The sequence below is a fragment of the Polypterus senegalus genome, chromosome 13 (assembly GCF_016835505.1).
Source record: "Polypterus senegalus isolate Bchr_013 chromosome 13, ASM1683550v1, whole genome shotgun sequence".
Taxonomy (NCBI): domain Eukaryota; kingdom Metazoa; phylum Chordata; class Cladistia; order Polypteriformes; family Polypteridae; genus Polypterus; species Polypterus senegalus.
In genome coordinates this window covers 33,520,819-33,540,213 of record NC_053166.1, presented here as the reverse complement: position 1 = coordinate 33,540,213, position 19,395 = coordinate 33,520,819, and the positions used below count along the sequence as shown (strand labels likewise).

At 39.2% G+C, this 19,395-nt stretch overlaps 1 protein-coding gene across 5 annotated transcripts in view; it reads left to right on the top strand.

Annotated features, from left to right (window-relative positions):
• The window catches only part of dbn1 (drebrin 1), a 181,837-nt gene that overhangs the window by 147,071 nt on the left and 15,371 nt on the right, over positions 1 to 19,395 (top strand). For 3 of the 5 annotated variants that reach the window (XM_039776490.1, XM_039776489.1, XM_039776488.1), the window contains exons 8-12: positions 1,155 to 1,218; positions 3,938 to 3,988; positions 4,505 to 4,619; positions 15,361 to 15,483; positions 17,925 to 18,050. In XM_039776490.1, coding sequence (XP_039632424.1) covers positions 1,155 to 1,218; positions 3,938 to 3,988; positions 4,505 to 4,619; positions 15,361 to 15,483; positions 17,925 to 18,050 — 479 coding nt within the window. The remainder of the gene's footprint in view (positions 1 to 1,154; positions 1,219 to 3,937; positions 3,989 to 4,504; positions 4,620 to 15,360; positions 15,484 to 17,924; positions 18,051 to 19,395) is intronic. The other 2 variants (XM_039776491.1, XM_039776492.1) reach the window with 2 other exon arrangements.

Here is a 19,395-nt window from a genome sequence, read left to right as displayed (position 1 = left end):
CGTGATACCTTTGGGACAGGAGTGATACAATATGTTTTCCAAAGCCTTGGGACTCTCCCCTGTTCCAGGCTCAGGTTGAAGATGCGCTGTAGAGGACTCCCCAGTTCCAACGCACAGGCCTTCAGCAATCGTGGCAATACACCATCTGGACCCGCTGCTTTGCTGGCACAAAGTCTTTTCAGCTCTCTGCTCACCTGGGCTGCTGTAATTGTGGGTGGGGATGTCTCACCTATGCTGGTATCAGCAGAAGGATGGTTGGAGGATGCAGTACTCCGAGGTGAGAGTGGGTTACTGTGATCAAACCTATTAAAGAAGTTGTTCATTTGGTTTGCTCTCTCCACGTCTGTCTCGATGGCGGCACCCCGCTTCGAGCTGCAGCCAGTGATAATCTTCATCCCATCCCACACTTCCTTCATGCTGTTGCTCTGCAACTTCTGCTCCAGCTTTCTCCTGTACTGCTCTTTCGCCGCCCTGAGCTGGACTCGGAGTTCCTTCTGCACGCACTTCAGCTCATGCTTATCACCACCTTTAAAAGCCCTTTTCTTCTGGTTCAAAAGGCCCTTGATGTCACTTGTAACCCATGGCTTGTTGTTAGCATAGCAGCATACTGTTCTTACTGGAACTACAATGTCCATACATTGTATCCATACATACATACATACATTTATTTGTAATAAATTTGCAAAAATGTATAAAATCCTGTTTTCACTTTGTTGATCTGGTGTAATGAGTGTTGCTTGATGAGAGAAAAATGATTAGAAATGATTTTACCACAAGGCCACAATGTAACAATTTGTACAAAGTGAAGGGATCTGTATACTTTGTGAATCTGTATCTGAAACACTTAGAAGGTGCAAAAAAGTGTGTATTAATCAGTTTCTCAACAAAATGTATTTTGGTTTTTGAGAAGAACAGACCACAAATAGTGGATTTTCAATATCAGAAATACAATTTGTTATAACTTCGAATTCCGTAAGATATTTTGATCTGACTTGGACTTGTGCAATATGTTCACCCAGGTCGATCAATGCCTCACTTACTGTATTATTCTCTAGAAGTTTCTTCATTTGACTTTAAATAGTGCAAATATGATTTTTCTTTCCTTAAATGTAATCTTGCTGTTAAAATGTACGATTCTGTCTCCCTGTGAACAGGAAGAAATTATTGACCCAGGAAGCAGAAGAAGCCAAAGAAAGGTCAAGTCACCAATCAATTTTTGTAAGAAATCATTGATTACTTTTTTCTTTTCTTTTGACTACATGGTAATAATTGCTCCAACTTTAATTAGGTTTGGGGAAAGCTGGTTAAAGATTTAAAGTTTTAGAAAGAAAATAAAAAGACATGCATTCTTTCACTCTTTATTCCTAACTGACAGCATAAACCTATTAATAAACTGACATCATTCAGTATGGTGCCTATGCCAGCATCATCAGGAGTAAATCAGGAATCACTCATACACAGACCCAGAGTCACTCACACCAGGCCCATTTGGATTTGCCGATTAGCCTAATGCATATATTTTTGGGATATACTAGGAAGACCATAATAACTGGACAGAATACCCACATACTCCATATACATAGTGACCTGGCTGGGATTACAACCCAGAGCTCTGGACCTGTAATGCAGCAGTGCTGATTTCTTTGCTACACTGCTGATGTCTGACAACATAAATACAAGACACATTGTAAGGTAGGGTGGTATAGTGGCCTTGGACCATGACGTTTTTGGTTCAGTTGCCATCTTTGCCTCACTGTATGAATTTGAGCATATCACTTGATCTTATGCTTATGCTTCAAGTGTAAAACAAAATCTGTCAAAACAGTCGAACTGTAGTCTGACTTGATAAGACACATTGCATTAATTTGTCCCCAAATATCCAAAATTAATAAGTTAAATATTCTTCAGCTTCCCATATCTAGCAAGAATATTCCAACTCAGAAGTCATTTAATCCTATTTGTGATCATATCCTGGCGGCACAGAGTGCAAAGTAAGAAGTGTTCCCGGACATGTCACAGGTCAAACTCGCATGCGCACACCCACACTTGGAAAGGGCGAACTTAGAATTGGCAGATAAGTAAACCTGCACATACTTGGGGTTGTGGGAGGAAATCCAGAGCACATGGAGACGCAAACTCCTATTAGACAACAACTGTGCATGAGAGTTGAACCTGTGAAGAAGCACCACTATTCACTGTGCCACTATGCCTCATATGATTATAATATTAGAGTATTTTAAAGGGAAAGTGACACAAAGAGCACCAGAGGTCATTATTGGGCCATTTTTCAGTTGTTTGTTTCACTTGTGTCTCAGTGCCAAATGCTGCCTAACAACTTAAATTGTTTTGTAGTGAATAAAGTTTTCAAATCACATTTCAGGCACCCATTTTAGTAAACAGCCATTTACGTATTCTTGGAAGATTCCATATTCCTTATACTGCACGAGACAGTCCTTCACATGTAAACATATAACAGAGTTAAAACTAACTTCAAATAGAAAAGTCAGGAAGCAAACTAAATGATAATATAGAAATCATAAAGGTGTTCTTTTTTCTAGACCTGGTTTAGCCAAAATGGTATGACCATTTCCATATGAAGACTGCCACATGTGAAGGTCAGGGATTTATTCAACGGTTCATTAGGAACTCCTAGTCAACATGTTGAATGCAGATGTACATACCTAAGTGACATTGAAAAGTGCTGAATCATTTCCAAAATGACAAGTCTTAATAGGTGCTCAGGGTAATGGGTGGCCAAGACTGATCGATGCTGAGGTCCATGAAGGCCATCCCACCTGGTAAGAACCACCGAAAGGGCTACTGTGGCACAAACTGCATAATTTAACGATGGTTACAAGAGAAATGTGTCATGCTGTACAGTGCGTGCATAGAAAACTGCTGCACATGGGGCTGTGTAGATGCTGGCCAGTCAGAATGCACATTAGCCCTTGTTCACCATAGAAATAACCTATAATAATCACATTAGCATAAGAAATGGATGTTGGATCAATGGGCCTGTGGTTGGCACTGTTGATGAGATGGACTAATAAAGACTGACAAGACTTTCTTTCTGTTCATTTCTCCAATATTCAAGCTGTAACAGTTATTTTGAAAAAGTTATATCAGAAAGCAAAGTTTATCATAGAATGTACACAAGTGCAATCAGCAAAAAGCATGACAACATCATTCCATTATATTAAGGAAAACCGTCACTGGATGCTAAAGAAGTGAAGACCCATTGTCTGGTCTGATTAATCTACTTCTGGTTCACAGTGGTGTGTTTAGCATAATGAGGTAAGAGTGTTTCCATGCCAAACTGGCTCCCAGATACATGTAAAGTAGGGTTTCAGTGTCGCAAAGTGGTTTCAATGTCGCAAACTGTCTTCATTGATTGAGGACGTTACTTCATGATGGCACCTGGTTATGAACTTTTCTGCAGGATTTCTCTCCATGCTACAAGACTAGCCTTGAAATGGCTAAAAGCACAGTATGTTCAGGTTGATTTAGTCCCATCCCTAGTTACCAAATCTGAAACCAATCAAAATCTGTAAAGAAAGGGGGAAAGAAGCCATTAGGAATAGAGATCGAACCAGTTAACTATGGAGCAGACTGGACCTCCATTCCTGGTCCAGACTTTCAGCATCTTATTGGTTATGTGACCCAGTGAGTTCAGTCCTGATGCAGATAGAAGACCAACTTGGTGTTAGGCACAAATAACTAAAAGTGGCCACACAAATGTGTGAATTAGAATTTCTGGTAGACATTGATTTCTGCTTGAAATACACCACTTTCAAGGTACTGGAGGCTTAAAGTATATAAATCTGGAGCACTCCAGTCTGTCTGGTCTTTTTTTAATGCAATTACTGCTTAGTGGTAAAGTAAGGTGAGACCACAAAAAAAGAGTCATACCCATAAAACTTGTGCCCTCTCTTTTTAGGTAGAGGATGAGGATGAATTAAAAGAGAAGAAAATGGAGTCTGAAGTTGAGGTTTGTTAAACTAAAATTTTGTGTTTCAGGTATTTTATATCAAATTTACATGCCAAAGCATCTGATTTCAAGCTATTTTGAGAGAGATTTTCAACAAATCTTTAAAAACATAAAATTGGATTCACAATTTATAGGCTAACATTTCCATGTATGAATTTTGGTGCATCAACATGGTCCGATTATTGTTTTACCAATAATAAAAAAAAGAATAAAGAATGCCATTTCCTACCAGCTTGACATCTTCTGAAGTCCTACGTGCGGTCTATTTTCTCTGTGCTGTCACTTTCTATACTGTTAGGCTGCTGCGATTGTATATTTCATTACAGAAGTGTTTTCCCTATAGTTCAAGGTTTGTTTCCCACCTTGCACTTAGTGCTGTTGAGGTAGGCACTAGCTTCGCATATCCCTAAAGTGTATAATTTAGAAAATATATGGATTGGAAGCACAGTATTTTGTTCTCACTTTGATAGTGAGGTAGAATGGGGTTATTACATACCTGCTTTAATGTTTTTACAGGAGGCAGCAGCAATCATCGCTCAACGGACAGAAAACCCCCGAGAGTATTTCAAGCAGAGAGAAAAAGCTGTGGCCTGTAGTTTTGATAGTTCTCCTGCCTCAGTGCAACGGACAGGTAAGTCTCAAAAAGTCTAGCAACAGCTGGGGGAGGCACTTTGCTTTGGAGTTACTTCACAGCTGGAATTGTGTGGACTTCAGACAAGCTCCTGACACAATTGTGAAGATCACCCTGCATCACTAGTCTCATTTATAACTTAGACACCTGGTCCAACTACAGTGTTCCTTGGGTGGACATCAGATCCAGGATTGGATCTCATGCTGTACTTCATATAGGAAAAGTCAATTTGGTGCTGAGCTGCATTGCAAAAGTAAATAAATCAAAATATGCAGTCATCAAGGATGAAATGCTTTGATAAGCCCATGTCAGACAGGGGTTGTACTTGCAATTATTATCTAATTTTTGTTAGCTTATAAATGTACAGTCAGCCCTGTTATGTGTGCATACTCAGTCCAGGTTTGGTTTCTGCCTTACACTATGAGGGAATGGGCTTTGGCCCCTGCAACTCAGCATCAGATTAAGTAGATCTGAGAATTTATTTGTTATGAATATACAGTCATTCATTTATTTATAACTGACTATGATGTAATATGGTGGCATAGTGGTTAGTGTGAGCACCTCACAGATCTAGTTTTGGCTTTAAATCTTGTACCCAGTTTTGTCTGTTTGACATTTATCAATTCTCTGCATGTCAGCAGGTGTTTTGCTCCAGGTACACAAATTTTCTTCCCATAATCCCAAAGAAGAGTGTATACTTTAGATTTACTGCTGACTTTAAATTGGCTGGTGGGTGTGAGCATGAGTGGGCCCTGCAATGCATGGCATGCTGTCCAGTGTTGTTTTTTTAGGTTATGAGCCACGTTACAGAGGCTCCAGACCTCATGTCCCTAAACTTGATTAAGCAGGTATGAGAATATACAGGGCCTTCAGAAAGTTTTCAGATTCCTTCACTCTTTACACATTTTGTTATGTTGCAGTCTGTCAAGTTGGATGGAAGCCATCAGTGGACAGCTATTTTTATATCTCTCCAGAGATGTTTGATTGAATTTAAGTCTGGGTTCTTGCTGGGCCACTTAAGGAGATTCCCAGAGTTGTCCCTAAGCTACTCCTGTGTTGTCTTTGATTTGTGCTTAGCATCGTTGTCCCACTTGAAAGTGAACCTAAGGCCCAGTGCACACTGCAGCAGCTTAACGCGCACACGTGCCGGTCCCGGGACATAACAGCGTTTTAAAAACGTTACAGTAATGTGTGCATGCCCATCTGCCATGCATCTCGACACCCTACCCATCAAATGAAACTTCAAAGTCTCGTCTTACCGATGATATAAACCATTTTGACACACAACAACCACAGCACTGACACTAAAGCCTTTTTTACAGAGAAGTACATACTTTTAAGAGTTGACTGTGCCTACCTTTGAAGACCCCCTGCAAGTCAAACATCAATATTTCCGAGCAGTATTGATCCCATTGTGTCCGTAAGGCTCCAGCGAATATAATCCAGTAAAACGATTTAGGTCCAAAACACACGATATATTCTCAAAGGGACAAAACTCCAGAAAACGTTTCATAACTTGAGACCACCTACGTACTTTTTTTTCACTTATATTGCTCATATTAGACGTAATTTGTTTCTGTCAGCGATAACCATGCTACCGCATGAAACACGGAAGTGTTAGCTTCCGAAAGACACCTAAGTTGGCCAATTACGATGGGTCTGGGGTTGACTGGCACCTCGTATAGCCAACCAGTGTCACAGAAAGCTTTGAGGATGACGTATAGCTCTGAACTCTGGTAGAATCTACCAGTTTGATTGGACACTGTGACTGACACTCAAAACTTACAGCCAATGAGCAGCCGAGCATTTTGATATGTAACTTGCCATACTAACTTGTAAACAAAGCGATCGGAGCTGCGTGAAGGTGGCATTTATGCCAGTCTGCAGAGTTGGTGCGTGGTTGTTTATTGTGATTTCGCCAAGTTTTTTCGCATTTTAAATATGAATAAAAGTAGAAGTTTAAACGTAAATAAACGCTCGATTAAATAATAGATGCATGTAGCGGTGAAAGTATTCAACCGGCACAGGGGACTTGTAATGGCGGAGAGCGACGTGCCACGCCCTTGTGCTTTCTGCTTGCTAGTGATTGCTGCCATCAAGTGGCACATGGAAAAACGCTGAGCTGTGTTGTAACAGTTTGTAAAAGAAATATATATAGTTTGTGTGCATTTTATAAAAAAAAGTAAAAAATAAAAAATATAAATATATTTTTGGCCCATAACTTGTATTGACTATTTTTACATAGAAATGTGTATTTTTTATTGTTTTTATTATGGAACATGAATTTCCATAACTAATAGAGTGACACTGTGTGCAGATATAGATTCCTTTAGGTGTAAGCTTTCAGTAGAGCCCTCATTGATATATGTGGGTTGAAGCATTCAAAAGTTATTACACTTTTTCCATATGTTCCAAAATGTGCATAATGGTCTCTCTAAAAAGCCCCTGAGCATGCCCACATAAAAACTGGTGTAGAAAATGTCATTTTTACAGGTATTCTTTTCAAATTTGAAATTTGAGTAGTCAACAAGTTATTCTGTTGGTACATAGTGTGTTTCTGTCCCCACATACCTACTGCAGCTTTATTTTCCTTTATTTTCATAAAAAAACTTAGGCGAGAACAAAAAAATTTGTTTTTTTTGTGAGTTCTAATGTGCATAACTTTTGATCAGTCACACCTACAGTGATTCTGACTACTAAGGGTGAAACTAGAGAATGTGACCTTTACAAAGAGACCAAACATGTGTTTATACTCCAGATAGTTCAATAACAGCAATGATTCTAATTTGGAGAGGTCGAATTACAAGCGATTTAGCAAAAATGACCCCGAATGATAATTAAGGATATCCCTGTACTTTGGTCCGTTCAGCTTTCCTTCAACCCTATCTAGTCTCTCAGTCATTGCTGCTGACAATCAACTCCAACAACATAATGCTTCTGACACTATTCTTCACCTTTAGGTGTTGGACAGGTGATTAGCGGTGACTGGTTTCCTCCAGACAAAATGCTTAGAAATGAGGTCAAACAGTTCAATCTTGGTTTCAACAGACCAGAGAATCTTGTTTCCCATAGTCTGAGAGTCCTTTCGCTGCATGTTTGACAAACTCGAAGTGGGCTTTCACGTGTTAGCTGCCCACTCTGTCATAAAGCCCAGATTACTGGAGTGTTGCAGTAATATTTGTCCTTCTGAAAGATTCTCCCATCACTACAATGCTTCTCTGGACCTTGACCAGAGAGACCATTGGGCTCACTGTAGTCCTGGTTGTTCCAAACGTCTTCGTTTATGAATTATAGAAGCCATTCTGCTTTTGTGAACCTTCAGTGTTGCAAAAATGTTTTTGGAGTCTTTCCCAGATTGGTGCATCAGCACAATCCTGTCTCTAGGTTCTACAGGCAATTCCTTCAACCTCATGGCTTGGTGTTTGCTCTGGTATACATTTTCAGCTGTGGGACATTTTGTAGACAGGTGTGTGATTTTTCCAAATCTGGTCCAATCAATTGAATTGGCCGAAGGTGGAATCCAAATGATGAGCAATAAAATGGGATGCACCTAAGCCAAAAGTGTCATAGCAAAGGACCTGAATGCTTTATTTTTCATTTTTAATAAATTCACAAAAATTTCTAAAATCCTTTTTTGCTTTGTCATTCTGAGAAACTGAGCGCTGCTTGACGAGAAGAAAGAAATTGAATGATTTTAACATAAGACTGAAACATAACAATGTGCAAAAAGTGTGGGGGTTTGAATACTTTCTGCTGGCACTCTATGTAGTTTTGTAGTAATATAATATTTCTAAAGATTTATTATTCAGATTGAAGGTCTTTTGTTATGTACCCAAATAAATTTATAGTTGTGAGGTGTGTGTGTATATAAACTGTCCATACTGTATTGTGTAAACACTGGGCGCTGTCTCCGCATCTCAAAATTTGAAATAGTAAAACCTAGAGTTCCTTCCAATGTAGAACTAAATTATACTAAAGAGTGAATGCATTAAAATAGTTTCACTGAACCAAACTAGTTTGCAAAATGTAAAGAATTGAAAGGGTGAACAGTAAATAACAAATATTTAACAAAAGGCAGATTACATTTTCCTTGCCCTTTACCAATCTGTTTTTTGTGATAATTTTTTGATCAACATCTTAAACTTACAATACAAATTTGTAATGAACATATTAATATGAAAGTACAACTCCCCTCCACCATGCCCTAGAGTAGAATCCTGATGGTCTCATTACTAGAACTTACGGCTACTCTGTCCTGATGGGTGAATAATGCTAGCTCCATTCAGGTCCACCACCATAGCATGCATCCTGTAGTTTCTTTATGCACTGTATACACAACATGCAGCTACTGACAGCACTTGTTTTTAACCCTTGATTATATAGGGACTATTAACCAGTGTGGCTTCCTTTTTTTTGTTTTTTGTTTAGACCCTGTCGGTCAATAATGGATTAACAACGATTTGCACACATTAGAGTAACTATTTTGCATGAATTTCTTAATGATCATAATTTTAAGCAAACATTTCTAAGTTTTGGGATTTACGGTTGAACAAAGTAATGTGGCTTACATGTCTAGGGGCTTGTGTTCAAATCCCAAATCTATAACTGCCTGTGTATTTGTATGTAATTTATATGTGTCTCCATACTCTAGATTTTCACCCCCTTGGACATTTTATTGTTATACTGTACAGCATTGAATGTAGATTTAAATAGACTTTGGCTTTTATGACACCGATCAACAAAAGAGACACTTTGACATCAAAATGCAAACAGATTTCTGCAAAGTGGTCTATATTAATGACAATTATAAAACACAAAGTAACTCTGTTCACACCCTTTAATATGACACACCTACTGTAAATCATCACTGGTGCGGACATTGGTTTTAGAAGTCACAGAATTAGCAGCAGTAGTAGTAGCTTTTTATTGTCATTTCAGCCATATTCAGTTAGTACAGTACACAGTGACACGAAACAATGTTCCTCCGGGACCACAGTGCTACATAGAACACAGGACTACAGGAAAACTACACATAAAGTGTATGTGTGCAAACATCGCAGGACAGTGCAAAGACAGACAGTGGTACAAACAAAGACAGTGCAGCGCTGACCAGAACACATTTTTGATACCTACAGGTACAAAAAATCAGCAGGTTGTGCCAAAATGTGGCAATATCTAGGTAGAAAGAAAAGATGTAAACATGACAATGGAAGTATGAAAAAATTAAAAGTATGATAATAATAAATATAAAGACATGATCTAGTTGAGTGGGAAGGTGTACATGTGCTATCAGTCTAGTCCCTGAGTGTTTAGGAGTCAAACGGCTTGAGGGATGAAACTATTACACATTCTGGTAGTGAAGGCCTGAATCCTTCCATACCTTTTTCCAGATGGCAAAATAGTGAATGACTTATGTGAGGGGTGCACAAGGATGGTGGCTTTGTGGATGCAGCGTGTAGTGTACATGTCCGTAATGTAGGGAAGAGAGATTCCAGTGATCTTCTCAGCTGTCCTCACTATCCTTTGCAGGGTCTTGCGATCCATGACAATGCAATTCCCAGACCAGAGTGATGAACCTGCACAGGATGTTGTAAATAAATTTTCTAGATGGCAGTGAGCATGAGTGACGGGAGGGCTTTCCTCAGCCTTCGCACAAATTAAAGACGCTGATGGGCTTTCTTGGTTATGGAGCTGATGTTGAGGGACCAGCTGAGGTACTCTGCTAGATGAACACCAAGGAATTTGATACTCTTGACGATTCAATGTTCATAGTTCAATGGAGGTCACCTGCCTGTAGTCAACAGGTTTAAATTGACTGTAGTATAAATTATCAAATGCATCTTATCTGTAGGTCCAACTTGTGGTTAGTTAGTATGGTAGCTTAACTAAACAATGAAGACCAAAGAACAATGTGAAAAGGTGATTCAAAAGAACTAGCCAAGGGCTGAAGACAAGAAAATATCCAAGTCACTGAATATCCTTTAGAGTTCGGTTAAATCAGTCTGTGAGAAATGAAAAGAGTATGGCAAAGCTGTAAATCTGCCTACAGCAGGCAGTATATAAAAACTTGCGTGATTATGCAAGAAGATGACTAGTGATGGGGGTACCAAGAGACCTAAGAAAACTCTTAAGAAGTTACAAGCTTTACTGGCTGAGATTGGATAGACTGTGGATACAACGTTTGCTTAGAAGCTTCACCAGTCACAGCTTTATGGGAGAGTAGCAAAGGAAAAGCCACTGTTAAATTAAAAAAGTAAAATGAAATATCTGCTTGAATTTGCAAGAAGGCACTTGGGAGACCCTGAAGTCAGTCCTATAGCTTGACGAGACCAAAATTGAGCATTCTGACTATCAGACTAAAGCCATGTTACACTGCACATCATCAACAGCAAACCGTCTGCACCGTGAAGCATGGTGGTGGCAGCATCATGCTGCAGCGGTACTTCTCTGTAGCAGGCCCTTGGAAATTCCAGGATTAAAACTTGGTGCAGTCTGCAAGAAACCTGCACCTTGGGAGAAGATTTGTTTTAAAGCAAGGCAACAACCTCAAGCATAAAGCCAAAGATACAAATTAATGGTTTAAAAACAACAATGTTAATGCCCTGGGTCCTGTCCTGGATCGGCCGAGTTATACCCCAGATCCTATTCAAGTTGAGAATTTGTGGCTGGATTTCAAACTTCACTCATGATCTCACAACTAGGCGGTGGCCAAGAAAGCCCTTCACTTCAACCCATGTAGCAAAAGACCGCGTGGAAGATAGACAGTGTTGCTGGATCAGTTTGAATGAGGACATGAAACAAGCTGAAGCCGCACCTGAAGACACCTTGGACAGGAAGAAATGGAAAACGATACGCTGAAAGGTGCATCCACTAAATACTGATTTGAAAGGGATGAATATGTATGCAGTCATTTACATTATGTTTTATATTTGTAAATAATTTAGACTATTTTGCAGAGATCTGTTTTCACTTTGACATTAAAGAGTCCTTTTTTCTGTTGATCAGTGTCAAAAAGCCCAATTAATTCTACCATGAGTAAATAATGTATAACCATAAAATGTAGAAAATTCCAATGGGGTGAATACTCTTTATAAGCACTGTGCATGTTACTTTGATGGGAAGCTCAAAACTGGCCCAGTGTCATTGTGTTTTGTTTGTACAGTATGTGACTGAGTTGGCCCTGCAACAAAATGACTGGCATCCAGTCCACTGCAGGCTTCTCCTTTGTGTCTGATGCTGCCATTATGGAATCTGGCTCTCCTCAAACCTGTAATGGATGGGAGAGGGAACTGGATCTATAAATGGATTAAGGAAAAGGGAAGGTTACTCCACTCTAATACTTGCTGAAAATCAATACTTTGTTATATTATATACCCTAAACTGTAAACTATATTAAATAGGTTTGATTATAAATAGATGAATTGTATATTATTAATGCATTTAGATTATATAAATATATCTGAAATTTTAAACAGACTGCTATCCTTACATTATAGCAAACCATCTTCCCTTGATTACAGTATACACTTTATCTACAGAGCGGTCCAAACCATCTCAATCGTAGGCCAAATTAAGTTCTTTTTTTAGTAACTGCATTTGCAGTACAGAATTGTGCAGTGAATATAATGAATCATATGTATGACTGAATGTTCAAAAATAAATGTGATTTTTTCACCTCCTTTTTGACTTAAACATAAATATAGTATGCATTTAGAAATAAACTGGTCAAGTATAAATGAATGTGTGTGTCCTCTGCACTGCCAATTGAGTGCTTGAAGCTGATAGGATGGGTTTAACCCCACTCCTACAAGCTATCCAATCCTCTATTAGAATCCGTGGGCTCAGAAGATGGCAAATAACAATTGGAGTTCTGTTCCTGAAATGAGTCACAAATGTACCATTCAGCTGGCATTTCCCAAACATAAGGTGATTGCATTCAGAAGGGCCTAATTTAAAAAAAAAATAATAAAGAAAATGAAAAGTCTTCAAAGCAGCTCATCATGTTGATGTGCCATTTCCTATCCTACTGCTGTTCCCCTTCCAATGTTCCAAAAAATGTGTGTTATATACAGTCACTCAGCAAATTATTAGAAACACTATACAAACACTGGCTGAGCCTTCTTTTGCCCCCAGGACAGCCTCAGTTCCATCTGGCATGGGTTCCACAAGAAATTGGAAACATTCCTTTGAGTCTCTGGTCCATGATGACATGATTACATCACACAGTTTCTGAACATTTGTCAGCTGCACATTAGGGCTATAAATCTCTCCACATATCAAAGGCATTCTATTGGTTTAAGATCTGGTGACTGAGAAGGCCACTCAAGAAAACTAAACTCACTTTCAATTTCAGTAATGTAACACCATTACACCACCACAAGCCTGGACTGTGACATAAGGGTAGGTTAGGTGTATGGATTCATGCTGTTTGTGCCAAACTCTGATTCTACCATCTGTGTGACTCCGCAGAAACTGACATTCACCAAACCAGGCTGTGTTTTCCCAGTTTTTAACTGTCTAGTTTTGGGGAGCCTGTGCCCAATGCAGCCTCAGCTTTCTGTTCTTGGCAGACAGGAGTGGATCTGAACGTGATGGTCTGCTGCTTGTAGCCTTCAATGTTGCGCATTCTGAGATACTTTTCTGCTCACCGCACTTGGACAAAGTGGTTACCTCAGTTGAACCAGTCTGACCATTGTCCTGTGACCTCAATCATCAACAGAACTGCCACTCACTGGATGATTTGTAAACTCTAGAGACTGTTGTGTGCGAAAATCCCAGGAGATCGGCAGTTACAGAAATACTCAAGCCAGCTCATCTGGCACCAAAACTCATGCCACATTCAAAATCACCGAGATCACATTTCTTCCCCATTTTGGTGTTTGATGTGGACATTAACTGAAGCTCCTAATATGTATCTGCATGATTTAATGCACTGCTTCCACACGATTTTTTTGATAATTACGTGGATCAGCAGGTGTATACAGATGTTCCTAATAATTTGCTCGATGAGTGTATATTTTTCCCTAAGTTATCTTTATACTTTTGCCAAAGAAAAACATTTTTTTTATGGAATTCCAAGTTAAATCTACAGTTAAACATCCATTTATTCATATTCTATGCTAGTATAGAGCCAGGCCACATCCTAGCAGCAACAGGTTCAAGGCAGAAACCAAAAATAGGCAGAATGGCACATCCTCCATCACTCATTGTAGGGTAATCTAAGTATATTACATACACCTCAAATAGGTCGCTTAAAGTCACAGAGGTGGGAATTGGAACTGGACATTTTTTGTTTTAAGGGTTAGTCTTGGCCACTACACCAAGCTCAGGCAGGACTCATGCTAATCAGCACTCTGAGATGTTTTGCCAATGTCTTTGCCTGATCAAACATTTTAATCCAAGATGGTCAATATTGGCAGGTTTCTGTGGCCAAGTAAGACATTGATAAATCCCAATTTTATACAGCCACTTTTTTTCATTTAATTTGAGCTCACTCATTTGTGCAGCTGCACTTAGTCGGCGAGTCCAGTGAGACGAAGCTCAGCCAAAAAAAGGCCTCACTATTCCCAATGGCAGTCGGTCCTTGCAGCTGAACGAAATTATCTTTTGCATTCGTACTGGCTAAATTCACTGCCAAAATTGTCATTAATCAGCTGATGTGGATGCCGTGGTTAGAATTGCTTCCTTATTGCTACAGAGCCATGTGTTCAAATTACAACCAATGTAGGGAATTTGCATGTCCTCCCTACGTAGGGTTTCATCAGGGTAGTAGTCTGGTTTTCTTCCCAAATCCCCAATGATGTGCATTCTAGGCATATTGATAATTGATTGTGAGTATGTATGAGTTGGGCCTCTAATAGACTCATTCCAGCCCTGCACCCTACGCTGCCAGGGTACATTCCAACTCCCGGTAGCCTTAAAGCTTAATGAAAAATGATTTTGGAAATGGATGAATGGATCCACATCCCGGAGAAATGTGTATAAGGATAATTAGTAACTATGAATTGGCCTGGTGTCATGAGTGCTATCAAAGTCCCTAAAACCAGAACCACATCCCAGGATTAGTTCCTGTATTTTTCCCAATGTTGGCCACTGTGTTATTTTGTTTAAGAAAAAGAACTGGTATAAAGTCCTTCTTTTCTACTTTTTTATATTGTAGTAGCTTTGTAATATATTACCACAGGTTTAAAGTATTAATTTAATGTATCACAAGTGAATGAAGGGAGAAAAAATGCCCATCTGACTAAAAAAAGGTCTTTCCGGTCTCAGATTTTGACATTTGTTCTCTTGGTACGTACTCCTCTAGTCTGATGCGGTGCTTTTAGAAATCTGTGTTTGCCTCAAGTTATCAAAAGGCTAACTCTGCCTGACTCTTTCTCTCTCTCTCTCTCTCTTCTCTCGTTCTTTTGTATCTTATTATCCTTTTCACTACATTCTCTTTGTCCTTTTAAACAAATTTATTTTAATTCCTTCCCTCATTCTCTATATGTTCTATTTGCCACCCTGCCCCCTTAAAATTGGCTCTGGATTCTTCCTCTTGTGTGCATTTTTTTTCTTTCTCTTATCCTTCATATTGCTCCACATGATTTTTTCCATCCTACATGTGTCTCCTATTTCTGTTAATTGTACTTGTGACTGCTTGTTCACATTCTGCTCTCCCCCTGTTTTTTTTCTCACCCATCTCCTGCCTGTCCTTTCCCTTACTCCTCCGATCCTTGTCTCTTTTCTCTCTCTCTCTCAGGCCGCTTGGACAGCCCATTCTTGAAGCTGCAGCATAGCCTTCCTGAACCAAGTTCATCCCCCCCTCGCTCCCCACTGCTGTCACCCACACTGCCCCATTGTAGACAGCAGTCCAGCTCTTCTGGTAGGTACTGTGCTGCCCCCACCTGGCTGCAGTGTGCACTACAGGGGATTGCTGTAAACTGCTACAATGAGATCCTGACCCTTCACAATGCTTCTATTGGTCCTTTTCTGTTCTGATACAAACCTGGAATGAAGGACACAACACTGTAGTAATTTACTGCATTTACCTTCCATTGTTGCTCTTACAGGTGTGCTCTTGCATTCAGAATTTTAATAAGTCCGTTTAACTTGAGTGCAAAATTAAGTAAAACAAAAATGTTTTTTATTCCCAAGAATGCATCCTATTTTTTCTAACCAGAGCCAGGTGGCATGTAGCACTGAAATACCCTATTGTTTAAATTTTGTTTGTTTGTCACTTCATTTTTTTCCATGTTGCATGGCATGCTGTCTTGTATGTTGTCCCTTCTTTGAACAGAATGTGATGATCCCATCATTTTCTAACCTCATCTTCACCATTCCACAAGTGTCCATTTGACGCTCACATGCAGCACAAGGATAAGGAGAATAAACACTACACTGCTGTAAGGTCATGCAGAAATGAGAACTATTGGACTAGTAAACAAGAGAAGGGGCTGGTCCCACCATTTTAAAAATGTTCTTTATTTCTCATATCTGCTTCCTGACACTGTGTACAAGTGACTCCATTTCTATTTGAAAGACTTACTTAATATCTGACCAAACTGCACGATTTATTCCTTTAAGGATTTTTCTGCCTTATCTAGAATCTATATCCAAAATCATTGGGAATAACAGTAAGACCTACGGACATCAAGAGCAGTTTAGATAAAAACAGGCCACTTGGCCCAACCCAGCTCCATCTCTTATTCAATTCATATTACCAAAAGTAATCTGTCTGAAGGCTCCCAAGGTGCTAGAATCAATATCTGTATTTGTACCATGTTTGGAGCTCACAACTAGCATGTGAAACAACTTGGATGATGGAATTTCTTATAAACTATGCTGGATGCCTTCATATATTCCTGAAACTTTCCTTGATGCATTACTGGTCCCTACAAGAAGCTCTAGCTATCAACCTTTTGAGCATTATCTCAATTTTTTTTCAGTATTTCCTTCCAAGCACAAAATAAAAAAGACTGTTGGAAGAAATGCTCTTGCAATTTAACAGCACAAGTAACCAAAAATCAGATAAGTGGATTCCTAAATATAGAACTCTTCTCCTTATGTGTCAGAATATTTACCTCATCAGCTCGGCTCCACACCAGAAAGGCCGTGTTGATTTGTGAACTGCTTGACACCTTTGTGGCTGATAATTGCCAGCCTTAATTAAATGTAAGCAGCTCTCCATTCTTGGGCTGCAGGGTGCGATGTGCCATGATGCTTGTGGATGAGAAGACTGCTAAAGCTGAGATTTCCCTATGCATCTTTATTTGCATCGTGAAAGTAGCTCTATTGCACACCCGCCCGGTCAGACATTTCTATTTATGATAGATCCTGATCGACTTTATTTGAGCCGTATTTATATTTGTGGTTGTTCTTGTTGTGAAATGCTAAAAATTATTGAAATTAGGTATTTTTGAAGTATTAGGTGGCTTCATGTTAAGATATCATTAGAAGCCTCAAAGCTCTTCCCCCTCCAACATTTTTAATGGAGCAGTTTACAGACGTGTTCATTCCGCCAGAAGTATATCAGTGCTCGGTGATTTGTGTTACCTTGTATCGTAGCAGTCCCCAAAATCAGCCCTAAGATGGTGAGCCCATGGACTAGTTTTCCTTCCAGACAATTTCCTCATCAGAGGTACATTCTTGCTCATGTACTACTTATATTTTTTCAGAAACAGAGAAAACGTTGCAAGTGTTTTTGAAAATATACACAGAAATTGACTGTTTTACTACTTAAGATTTTGATCTTTTTCTTATGTTTGTCATAGCTGTTGCTTACTAATGAGTACCTGGGTTAAAATAATACTGAAATAGTATTTAACAAAGACCTGGAAGAAGGTGGGTGCAAATGCTAGAGCAGGCTGCTTATGGTCTTCAGGATGGTGAATTCCCTGCTGCTCCCCACCCTGTCCCATTCCAACCTTCCTTAGAATATTAAGAAATTTTATGTTGCAGAATGAGGATGTCGTGTAGTAGTCAGCACTCACGCTTCACAAGCTCAGAGTTCTGGGTTCAGATCCCTGCCCAAGTACTTTCTGAGTGGATGTTGCACAAACCCTCTATATATTTGTTTGGTTTCCCTTGTGTGCTTTGGTTTTCTCCTGTATACCAAAAAGGTACAGATTATATTGATTGTTGACTCTAAATTGATCCATATGAAGAATGTATTTATGAGGTAGCCCAGTTACAGACTAGTACCTGATCCTGTACTGGTTATTTTTTTGTGACATATGTTGCCAGAATAGGCCACAGAACCATCACAATCTGGTAATGGATAAATTAGTTTTGGAAACTGAATAATTGAATGTTATGTTGTTGCAGGAAACAGTAACGCCAGTCCTCACCGGAGCCCGGTCTCCCCATCTACACCTATCCCAAGGATCATCACTACTCCCATCTCTGAAGAGGCCGAAGATGACAACATACCGGAGAGCCATACAGACTGGGGTGAGGGATTACCCTTTTTTCCTCCTAAGAAACCTTGATGCATGAGCAGGTGTATGGAATAGAAGTGTGTATTCAGGGGAAAACGTGTACAGTTCTTCATCGTTAGTGAGTGTGCATGTGTTTCTGCTGAAATGAGTTCTGCCTCCTTATTAAGTGCTGCAGGAGGCCAAACACTTGAAAGCATATCACTAATGTAGTATGTGAATACATCTACTCCATGACATTCACAAAGGTGAATGCACATGGTACTCCTTCACTCCACTGTCACAAGAACCAAAGTTCAGCAGTCAATAACATGGATATTGAGTTAGGCATCCTAAGATGTGTCATGCCCTTGTGCCCAACCCAAGTGAGAGTACCTTGCACAAATGCACAAAAACAATTTTTTCCCATCGCTTTTATTCAGTTATTATTATCCTTTCATCCATATATATGCTCACTTCTCTCAGTTCATTCCAATCTTAACCTGATTCATCACATTATCGAGTGACAAATGTTGGCAGCTATGGCCAGACCAGGGTGCTTCCACTGACAACTGAATAAGAGTTAACCCGTTTATAGAATGAATATTAATAATAATTCCTTCTTCTGTACTGTCCAATGATTACCTACTTATGCATGAACGTGTTATTACAATAACAAATTCATATAAAAGTCTCTTTGAAGTATTTATGCTGTTGACAGTATAAAGCACATATTTAGTTGCCAGATAGAAAAATAAAATAAATCTCAGAGGTGTGACCTTTCTTCACAGTATTTTATGCCCAGAGGTGAGGATTGCTTGTTCAGTACTTGCATCTGACTCACTGTGTCTCGCTGTGTAATGCTGAGCAAGTCACTTAAACTGCCTGTGCTTCATTTGTAAAAACAAAAGACACAAAGTGGATTAAAATGCATCTAGCACCTTGCCAACAACCTATAGCTTCTTTTGAAATATATGTGGTCATTCAAATTTTTGATTGTGGACAGAGGCAAAATAAGTATTTTTTGCATAATGGTGACACTTTTTTTCTCTCTTTTATAGTTGGCATATATGCATCATTTTTAGAAACACCCATTTAACATGTTTTATTTAAAAATACATTCTTACCATTTCCAGGAAATATTTTTAGCGCCTACCGGAAAGATGTAGCCAGAATCTTTTAAAATACAATTAGTGGAGTGTACGAGAAACAGCTGACCAAAACAGATTTGAAATAGCCTGTCTGTCATCGATGATAGAGACAGACACAGAGAGTGACATGAATTTTGTTTGTGAAGTATCATTATCAGGATGTCCCAAAACATCAACAAAATTGAAAAAAGGTTTACATTTTTTACTTATTTTTTTGATATATCTAGACAG